Below are 11278 nucleotides of genomic sequence, written 5' to 3'. Positions count from 1 at the left end.
ACATCGAACATCAACAACAAGTCCTCCAACTCTTAAAGGATAACCTCGTGTTGGCACAAAATAGAATGAAACAACAGGCAGATCAACATCGCAGTGAAAGAAGTTTTGATGTAGGTGATTGGGTATTCCTACGGCTACAACCATATAAGCAAATGTCCCTAAAGCAAGCTAAGAAGGATAATAAATTATCACCAAAGTATTATGGTCCGTACAAGGTGTTGGAAAAGATTGGTACTATGGCATACAAATTGGAGCTTCCTGCAGCTTCTCGATTGCACCCAGTTTTCCATGTTTCATGTTTAAAGAAGGTTATAGGCGACAAGCTCCCAGTTCAAACAATATTGCCAGAACTTGACGAGGAAGGAAAAATTATATTGGAACCGGAAGCAGTCACAGAAACAAGAACTCGACAGCTACGAAATCGATCAATTTCAGAGTATCTTATCAAGTGGAAGAACTTATCCGCTGAAGATTCCACATGGGAGGATGAGAATTTTATGCAGAAGTATCCAGAACTGCTCAAGCGTTGAGGACAACACTTTTTTGAAGGAGAGGGGCATGTTGGGTCCTTATAATACTAGTGATTACCCCATTACTATTGTAGTTATACCCCTTATTTATATTGTTGTGCCCCTATTACCCACATATTGTTATTTCTGTGCCCCATAGAATCCCTCTATTATTATTTTTGTGGCTTTATATTATTATTTTTAGGTCGGCTGGATTATATTGTGACTCCTTAGACTCCTATATATAGAAAGGAGGTTTTGTCATTTGTATCATCCAAGAATTGTTCATTTATGTAATGTAAAGGAGGTTGCCCCCTCGAAGAGGCTGAATTCTAAGGCGTTGATCTTTCTTTTCTATCCTTTCTTGAGCTGGTTTCATAACAAAAATATATGAAAATTATCTCTTTTGGAACGGTTCAGGTTTGGAGATTTTCCCAATGGAAATGTTTCATACATTTGGAATGGTTTTATGAAGACAAAATAGTGGCTATTTGAAAATCTTATTTAGAAATCTTTGTTAGGAGATTGGAAATGGCTCAATGGTTTTACTGGGGATTGATCCCAACCATGGCATGCAAGGAGATCACATATTGTCTGACGTGGTTACCAAATTATTACATGACAAGGGCCTTTTTTCTTATCTCAGATCCGAGAAGATTATATCGAGGTGGTGGGCCTATATGGTGCAAATGCTGCAATATGGGAGTGTTACATATCATGATTACAAATGATGGGGATTACTCCTAGTGATGGTGATGATAATCTTAGGTGGAATGGTGTCCTTTATTAGGGACAATTATTGGTCTCATAAATATACAGTCATATTACTCTCACTACAAGTGCAAGAGGAATTATCTTGGTTTAGGAACGTTTGGTCTCGAAGTATGCCCTTAAAGATCAAAATTCTTGGATGGCTTGTATGGAAAAACAAGATCCTCACTTGGGAAAGCATGTGTAAAAGAGGTTTTGAAGGTTTTAGGAGGTGTTATTTTTGTAAGGCTGCTATTGAAAATGTGCTCCATCTTTTCATTCAATGTCCCTTTGCCATTTCCATGTGGATCCAAGTTTTTCTTGTTTTAAATTTAAAAGCGCGATGGCATTTTATATTTGTAGAGGAGTGTTTCAAATGGTGGATGCTTCACTGTAGAGAGCATCAAACTCTTCCTCTTTTTATTATTCAGGGCATATGGAGGGGTATAAATGATTTGATTTTTTAGGAATATACTTTTGACATTGTTCATATTAGCAATAAGATTTGTACTCTATATAGAGAATATGGATGGAAAATTTGCAAGCAAAAGCCACATAGTGATCTAGATTTAAATAGGAACACAACAAATTACAGAGATAACCATAAATATAGAGATACAATAGAAATAATACTTCATTTCATTAATGTAAAATACTGAAATATGCTTACAAACAAAAATGGAAATAAACTAGCTTGGGCGATGGTAGCTTATCTCTGAGGAGAGATGTTGTGGCTACATGCCTCTGAACTGTCTTACAATAAGGCTTGAAAGCCTATTTATTGTTGAGAAACAATGGAAAACCCTAACCCTAGGAGATGAAGCGCCAAACTATGGGCCCCATTTTGGGTAAATTGGTACATCAACTTCCTAGGGTCATAACTTTGGCATACGATCTTCGTTTGATGCACACAGTACCTCATTAGAAAGATCTATCCAAGGGCTACAACTTTGGGATGAGCAACATTGGTTCATCAACCCATGTTGCTCCGGAAGTTCAGGACCCAAAAAACTGCCAAAAATAGTAAATTGTGCTACAAATAAGGAAACTAAAAAACTAAAAGAAACAATGGTGGGGGTCCAAGTGGAATTGGTGGGTGGTCACCAATATCCACCTAGATCATTCCTCCCCCCTAGGAAGCAATGGTCCCCATTGCGTTGAGTTCCTCCATGAGATGAGGAAATTTCTGCTGAACTTGGTCCCTGGTGAGCCACTTACCCTGGTGAAGGAGTTGGCCTGCTTTGACAACTCGATACAGTTGGATCTTTTGCTGGCGAGTGTGCTTGATCTGCGTGTCCATGATCTAATCAGTTGCAGCTTGTTCCATGCAATATATATTTAACTCTGTTGGTGTGAGTTGTTCTGCAATGTTGGATGTGTCTAGTAATGGTGGAAAGTATGGCTGAAGGCGGTCCACATTGAACACTAGGTCCAGACCAAGGAATGGGGGAACGCTGAGCTCAAATGCATTGTCTCCCACAACCTTGGTAATGGTGTAAGGACCATATCAGAGTGGTCTGAGTTTCCGATAGGCTCTAGTAAGGCGTTCCTTCTGCAAATGCAACTAGACTTTGTTGCCCACCTAAAACTTGTGTGGCACCCGATGTTGATCATGTCACTGCTTGTACTTGGCATTTCATTTCTCCAGAATGTCATGGACCTGTTGGCGGATATGTTGGATGTGCTCAATGAAGTTGTTTGCCTTATCTGTTTTAAACTGGAAATGAGCCTAATCTGCCTGAGTAGCTGCAAATGGCATGGCCACATCAATGGGACATAGTGGCTGGAATCCCAAGCCCACCTGAAAAGGGTTGTGGCTAGTCGAGTTGTGGAGAGCTTGGTTATAGCTGTGATGAACATTGGGGAGGCTCTCATCCCATGTGCGTGGATGCTTTGAGTTGTACATGCACAGAATGTGTACGATCATCCTGTTGACAACCTTTGTCTGGCCATCAGTTTGGGGATGGAAGGCTGTGGACTTAGTGAGTTTGGTGTCCAACATCGACTAGAGACTGGACCAAAATGTACTAAGGAACTTGATGTCACGATCTGAGATGATACACTATGGGATCCCAAAGTGTACCCACACTCGTTCAAAGAAGAGTTTAACAGTGGCTTCTGCTGTGATATTCTTCTTGTAGGCTGCCATAATGGCCATATTTGAGAACCTGTCGAGGACCACAAAAACACAGTCGCTTTCATGCTTAGTAGAAGGAAGGCCCAACATGTAATCCATGGAGATGGATTCCCAAGGTCGAATAGGGTATGCAACGGAGTATAGAGGCCTTGCTTCTTGATCATTGGTTTGGCAATCGCGCAGGCAGTGCAGGATTTGATGTACTTCCCGACATCCTATCGAAGATTCGGCCAATAGAAATACTTTTGTACTACTGCCACTGTTTTCTTAACCCTGAAATGCCCAGCAGCTCGACTGTAGTGTGCTTCCCAAATCATCTTGGCACGCTCACTTGAAGTAACACAAAGGTGACCCAGGTGGCATAACAGGGCATCCTGGAGGTGAATTTCTAGAACATGTTGACCCTCCAAGAGTGTCTGGTATGTGTGGCCGAATTCTAGGTCGCTTTTATAGAGAAGTGGCCAATCAAAAGTCTTGTGCCCACAAGAGTTGAGCACGGTGGTTAACACCATGATCGGTGGTCGACTGAGGCAATCTGCAACATTATTGGTGCTGCCCTTCTTATACTTGATATTCAAATGGAACTATTGTAGGTATGTGGACCACTTCTTATGGTGATCATTCTGCAACTTCCCTTGCATCTGTATGAACTGCAGGGGCCGGTGGTCTATGTGGATGACCGTTTCCTTCCCCAAAATGTAATGCTTCCATTGTCGGCAGGCTTGCATAATGGAATACATCTCTTTGTCATAAGTGGGATACTTCCGAACTGTGTTTGAAAGTGTCTCACTGTGATATGCCACTAGATGCCCGTGTTGAGTAAGGACTGCCCCAATAGCATAGTCAGAGGCATCTATCTCGATCTCAAATGGTTGTTGCAAGTCTAGTAATGCGAGCACTGGTGCCGAGCAGAGGCGATGTTTCAACTATGTGAATGCCTTCTGTTGAGATTCAAACCAAAAGAATTTTTCTTTCGCTCCTCCCTTGGTGACTTGACTTAAGGGCCAAGTGATATGAGAAAATCCCAACACGAACCTGCGGTAGAAGTTGGCAAGACCCAGAAAGCTGCAGAGCTCTGTCAGAGTGGTTGGAGATGGCCAATCCCGAATGAATTGGATCTTGGCTGGATCCACATGCACCCCCTGTTCATCAATAATGTATCCTAGATATTGAACTTGGGTCATGCCAAAAGTGCATTTCTCCAAATTGGCACATAACTTATGTTGCCGCAGTGTTTGGAGAACCTGTCGGATGTGGTGGAGGTGCTCTTCCCAACTCTGGCTGAAGATCAGGATGTCATCCAAGTATAACACTACAAATGAGTTGGTGAATGGCCGCAAGATGTCATCCATTAGCCTCATGAAGGTTGTAGGAGCATTCGTCAACTTGAAAGGCATAACCAACCATTTGAAAAGGCCCTCCTTGGCTTTGAAGGCAGTGTTCCACACATCAGAGGGTTCAATTGGTACTTGGTGATATCTGACTTCAAATCGATCTTGCTGAAATATTTTGCCCCCTTTAGTTGGTCCATAAGGTCATCAATCCGTGGGATCGGGTACCTATACCGGACAATGATCTTGTTCAACACTCGATAGTCAATATAGAGTCTCCAAGTCCCATCCTTCTTCTGTACCAACACGATCGGGTTCCCACAGGGCAATGAACTAGGTCGGATGTGACCTTTCTGTAGCAGCTAATGAATCTGCCTCTTGATTTCATCATTCTCCAGAATGGAACACTGATAGATTGGTCCATTGGGCAGCGACGCACCTGGGGTCAGATCGATGGAGCGCTTGACCTGACAGTGCAGAGGAACCCCTGCGGGGGAGGTGAAGATGTCCTCGTACTCCTCCACGACCTTTTCCATCTGTAGTTGCCGTGCGAAGGGGCCCTGTCTGGAGGTCGTGGCCACCGTCTTCTTCTTTCCTTGAGGGCGTATCATCAAGTAAACAAATTTCCTAGTTTTGGAAATGAGCTCACTGCATTGTTTTGCAGTAACCAAAGATATGGCAGTAGGCGATGCTATTTCCGGTATCATGTACAACTTATTTCCCAAAGTAATAATAACAACACGAGGCCTTGACTCATATACAACATGTCGCTTCCACAAGTATGGTTGGCCTATTAATACATCACAAACATCAAGGGGAGCAACGTCACACAATACCTCATTCGTGAAGGGCTTGATGTTATATGGAAGGCGACATTGCTGGCTCACGTGAAGATCCCGTCCTTGGTGAAGCCATCGATGGTGTACGGTTGTGGATGTGTTATGGTTGGTAAGCCCAACCGCTTCACGACCTCTGTTGAAATGAGGTTATTTTGGCTCCCATTGTCGACACTGAACTATAGCAGGGAGCCCTTTACCTACATCTGGGAGTGGAAGAGGTGCTCCTCCTCCTCTGGATCTTTGGGTTCCTCCTTCTGGATCTTCGTGGTGGCAACGGTGGTGTTGGGCTTCGCATCGATAATCTGCTTCCCTTTGTCATTCCCCTTATCGGGTTTTGACTCAGAGTCTGAACATGCATATGATTTCGAAGACTTTAGCTCAGTCACCAATGAATGCTTGGCTGGACACTCACTTGTGTTGTGAGTGGAGCTCTTATGGAACTCACACCACTTTCCCATGTCCTTCTTCGGCTTCATAGTGTCGTTCTTTGCTTGCGGCTTTGGCGGGTTGTCCTGGGCCACCCAGCCTTGGCTTTGTCCTTTGTTTAGCAGTTTTGGGGTGTCTTTCCCTTGCTTCAGATTCGCAGATCCAAAGTCTCGCTTCTTCTGTTTAAACTTCTGCTCGATCTTAACAGTGTTTCGGTACGCCGTGCTGAGCGAGGAGATGTCCAGGAACTCCATCTCATCCTGGATGTATCTGTGTAGGCATCCATGGTATTTGAGTACCAAATGCAGCTCAGAATCCTTAATACCCAACTTTGTTGCAAAGGGTATGAAAAATATTGGTAAACTCTGGCATGTCTTGGTCCCTTCCCTGCCACAACGCGGTCCACTTTATGTATTTATCCTCATAGCTTTTGACAGGGTAGTACTGCTCCTTGATGGCATTCCGGAATGAATTCCACGTGGGTGCGGCTAAAAACAGTGAGGTCGTACTTTCATCCTTCTGCTCGCAGTAGGTTTCCCACCAGTACTTAACGTGGGAGGCGCTTTGAGAAGAGCGAAAGTAATCTTTTCCCAGCTGGAAAAATCATGAATAGAAAAATACCCTTCTAGCAGATTTAACCATTTATCTACAGCGTCTGCATCTATTTGACCCTCAAATATGGGAATGTCAAAGTTAACTTGTACCTTAAAGAGTGTGGCGCTTCCAAAGTAGCTGGTGGAAGTAGATGTGTCACCCCTGGGTAGCCGCTGAAAGATCTGGACAAAGTTGTCCATCATCGCGTTCCTTTGTTGCTCGAGGGCCTCTTCGAGCAATATTTTGATAGGATCTCTTGCCCCCTCGTCTTTATTTTCATTCACCATGGGAGGCCGTTAGGATTTGCGACGCTAGTCTTGCAAAGATGCAACCAGTTCAAGCCCTAACTCCTTATATCCCGACCTCGTTGGGGACATGTAAAGAAAAACAAAGAAAGAGCAGACCGCTCTGATACCACTTATCCAGATTTAAATAGGAATGCAACAAATTACGGAGATAACCATAAATACAGAGATAAAACAGAAATAATGCTTCATTTCATTAATGTAAAATACTGAAATATGCTTACAAACAGAAATGGAAATAAACTAGCTCGGGCGATGGTAGCTTATCTCTGAGGAGAGATGTGGCGGCTACATGCCTCTAAAATGTCTTACAATGAGGCTCGAAGGCCTATTTATTGTTGAGAAACAATGGAAAACCCTAAACATCTAAAAGCCTAACCCTAGGAGATGAAGCACCAAACTATGGGCCCTGTTTTGGGTAAATTGGTACATCAACTACCCGGGGTCGTAACTGTGGCATACGATCTCCATTTGACGTGCACAATACCTTGTTAGAAAAATTTATCCGAGGGCTACAACTTTGGGATGAGCAACATCAATCCATGGACCCATGTTGCTCCCAGTTTTCCAAAAAACGTCGTTTAGGGCCTCAAAACGACTCCGAAATTTCAGGACCCGAAAAACTACCAAAAATAGTAAATTGTGCTACAAATAAGGAAACTGAAAAACTGAAAGAAACAATGGTGGGGGTCCAAATGGAATTGGCGAGTGGCCACCAATAATCACATAGATCCTTGGTTGGTGGTCAAAATACATCTTTTTTCGGTTAGTCTTTTTGATGGGGCTAACCAATGTGGGCAATGTGAGTGTGGTGTTCTTGTCAAGGTCTCACAGGCACTCTAGTATCACTTTTATTGGAGCTGTGGCATTGAGATGAACACAACGACAAAGGTGGTTGCAATGTGGGGGCTCTTATATTGCGCAAAGAGGCTTAACATCAAATCTATTCATATTTTGGTGATCCACAAGTCATAATAGATTGAATCAATGGTAGGTCTTCCCTTGTCCCTCCTCTTCCGTCTAAATGGATGTGCCAGATTGGTATATTAAAGGCATCTTTTCAAAGTATATCCTTTGAGTATGTTTTCAGGGAAAATAACTCATATGCAGATGCCCTATCAAGAAAGGGCCTCACTTTGATGCCGGGAATAATTCACTACAACGTTCTATGTCATAGTGTGTTGCGGGATGTTGGGTCGTTTCCATTTGTATGATTTTCCAATATGTTATTTCTGGCTCTCACGTCATAGGTTTTTAGGATCAATCTATTTAATAGAAAATTTCTACAATCTGCAATGTTTTGTATTAGTTTCTGTCTGAACGATATATGTGTTATGATGTATGCGTAGTTTAGATGATAGTGTCTTCGTGCATTTGATGGATATGTAATGATGGGTCAAATCTCCCAGCAAAGATACTTTTCTATATTATTTTTTTGATCTAGACATGATGAAGATACTACATGCTCATTTGAACTTATGTAACTAATTTTCTTATTATTAATATGATAACGTGTAATTTTTCTTCCCAAAAAACATAGCTATAATATCAAATTCATTAAATAACATGAAAATGACTAAAATAAAAATTACATTAAATAAAGCTTCCGTAACTCCTTTGAAACATGGTGATGTTTTCAAATTTACTCCTATTTTCCAAAATATTTATAGTTATTATTCTTAACCATAGGTAATACTTGTTAAAAAAGTTACCCCAATCTTATCGGCAAAAAAATGACTAAAATAAAAATTACATTAAAAAAAGCTTCCGTAACTCCTTTGAAACATGGTGATGTTTTCAAATTTACTCCTATTTTCCAAAATATTTATAGTTATTATTCTTAACCATAGGTAATACTTGTTAAAAAAGTTACCCCAATCTTATCGGCAAAAAATGACTAAAATAAAAATTACATTAAAAAAAGCTTACGTAACTCCTTTGAAACATGGTGATGTTTTCAAATTTACTCCTATTTTCCAAAATATTTATAGTTATTATTCTTAACCATAAGTAATACTTGTTAAAAAAGTTACCCCAATCTTATCGGCAAAAAAAACTGTAGTTTGTATTTTAGACCATCTATAATTCATATCGTTAATCAAATCTAAGAAAATTTACAAAAGATTCTCAAATACATTTATAATTTATATTTTTTTGGGACCATTTGTCATTAACAATATATTTAACGGGTATTTTGACCATCAAATGGTTACAATGTACCTCCCTATTGAGTTATTAAAAGTAATGAAAAGTAAGCGTTTTAGAAAGAGCAAGACCCTCACTTGCAATTAAATCCGGGAAAGTCGGCCTTCTACTCGTTGGGCATGCTTTTGGGGAAATAATATAAATAAAACCGGATACAAATTTTAGTTACATGGCGGGGAACTGCTTTTTCCTTTTCACTGAGCGGTTTTGTCAAACATTTTGCATGCATTTTGGCTCGGGGTTTTGCCATAGAGGTTAATGGAACGCCAGCTAGAACGAGGAAGTTGTGAGAATTCAGAGGGAAGGGACCATGAATTCGAGGGCCAAAGGAGTTCAGATATCGCCCATGGCGGTTCTGCTGCAGAAAGACGCCCTGGGGTTTTCCATAAAACTCAGATTTGCTTCAAGTTCATGGTAGGCAGGTGCAATTTCAAATCCTGCAGATTCGCCCACGGAAAAGAAGAACTGAGGCAGCCTCTCCCAAATTTTCAGCGAATTGGTGCCCAAGATGAGCAGGAAATTCATAGAACTCGGAATTCGAAGAGACTCCGTGGAAACGATTCAGTGCCGAGGGATAGCGACGTGATAAATGTCGCCACAACGAGTGGCAGCAGCGAGGGGGTTTCGCAGAGACCGATTTATAAGAAGCCGTTCGTCTGTTATCAGTGGGAGGCAACGGGCACCTGCTCGTACGGAGACAATTGCCGTTATCCTCACGGTAAGCTTCCCCTTTTCAGCTTATTTTTTCATGAATTACATGAAAGTTGAAATAAAGAATCCATGGTAGATATCTTTATACCTTTCTAGCTGGGGTTTGTTTGTACAGAGCTTCGGAAACTTGCGGAGAGCGTCGAGGGTTTAAAGAATGGAGACTCTGCAACATCGGATTGGAAACACAACATTTCTAACATGAAATCTCAATCTGTATTTAAACAGGGAGGGGGTCCTCCGAAACCCCAAACCCAGAATGTGGATTTTGTCAAAAATGGGGATAACTTCAGAGCCAAGAATGCTTCTGTGGGGCCCTTTGAAAAGCCGATGGAAATCAACAGCACCCCAAGTCAGGCGCAACAAGCTAAGAAGGGTTTAGCGAAATGGAAATGGCCTCCGAAAATTAGCAGAATCTATGGTGATTGGATCGATGAAGATTGAGAATGGCGGGAACCAAGGTGAAGGTTGCTTGAATTTGTATATTGTTATGAATGAATGTATATCCAAGATGTATTTGAAAAGGATCGATGGAAGAGAATGGTGATTTCTCTGTCTTCACCCCTGCAGTCATTTTTTTACAACTCCGGGGAAGCAGTACAGCTTCAAGTTTTTGGTCTTTTTTATCCCTATTTTTTCCAATTCTTCGCATATTCAATACATGTAAATGCATTATCAGGCTTCAAGTTTTTGGTTTTTTAACCCCTATTTTTTGCAATTCATCTCATATTCAATACATGTAAATGGATTATCAACATGGTCTCCATTTGGCAGATACTGTTATCTGGTAAACTTAAACATGGTGAAATAAAAAGGAAAAAGGGTCTGAAGAATTCATGCTTATGTGCAACCTAAATTCTGTATTAGAGTTTCACTTATATCAATTATACAGAACTAGATATTAGAAGTGAAGAATTCATGCTTATCTGCAACCTAAATTCTGTTTTAAAGTTCCACTTATACCAATTATACAGAACTAGATATTAGAAGTGAGAGATTTGCAACTTAATAACACAGACCAACTTAACAATATATGATCAAAATCCTGAATATAGACTATAGTTACCATGGTTGATCTGGATGACTTCAACAGGTTGAGAGGTAAAGTTTCCAATGGAAAAATGTCTTCTGTGTTCTGTGAAGGGTTTTGTACTCATACCTTGAAGTTTCCAATGGAAAAATGTCTTCTGTGAAGGGTTTTTTTTACTCATACCTTGAGATTAAATATCTAGATGTGTTATTTCAATTCATCAAAATCATTTGCAAGAGACCACGAAGGGAAATTTTCAATTTATAAAGGATAATTATAATTTAATGAAAACTGTATATATATTTACTATTTTAGCTGGTCTTTTCTACTTTGGTACGAGTTTCCCACAATCGAATTTTAAAGGACAGAAACACGCCTGTTTTAACTAAAAGAAACACGCCTGTTACTGCTATTAGTACTTACTATTCCGGTACTCATTATGTG

The 11278-nt window shown here is 40.8% G+C and overlaps 1 protein-coding gene across 1 annotated transcript; it reads left to right on the top strand.

The window, feature by feature from the left end:
* Positions 1-9235: 9235 nt before the first annotated feature.
* Positions 9236-10639, top strand: LOC149258596 (zinc finger CCCH domain-containing protein 56-like). Its single transcript, XM_089372206.1, has 2 exons — positions 9236-9814; positions 9923-10639. The coding sequence occupies exons 1-2, from the start codon at positions 9355-9357 to the stop codon at positions 10246-10248; spliced, it is 786 nt and encodes a 261-aa protein (XP_089228332.1). The 5' UTR covers positions 9236-9354; the 3' UTR covers positions 10249-10639.
* The last annotated feature ends 639 nt before the right edge of the window (positions 10640-11278 follow it).

Source organism: Pinus tabuliformis, chromosome 6 (assembly GCF_031772625.1).
Source record: "Pinus tabuliformis cultivar Carrire ecotype Pingquan chromosome 6, CPIR1, whole genome shotgun sequence".
Lineage (NCBI taxonomy): Eukaryota > Viridiplantae > Streptophyta > Pinopsida > Pinales > Pinaceae > Pinus > Pinus tabuliformis.
The sequence above is the reverse complement of the archived record's forward strand: the minus strand, read 5'-3'. Positions and strand labels throughout refer to the sequence as shown.

What these genes read in the sequence shown, in the direction of transcription:
- LOC149258596 (XM_089372206.1), top strand. Translation starts at nt 9,355, where the DNA reads ATGGAACGCCAGCTAGAACGAGGAAGTTGTGAGAATTCAGAGGGAAGG. An exon ending in CAATTGCCGTTATCCTCACG is followed by an intron (nt 9,815 to 9,922) that starts GTAAGCTTCCCC and finishes TTGTTTGTACAG; the next exon opens with AGCTTCGGAAACTTGCGGAG.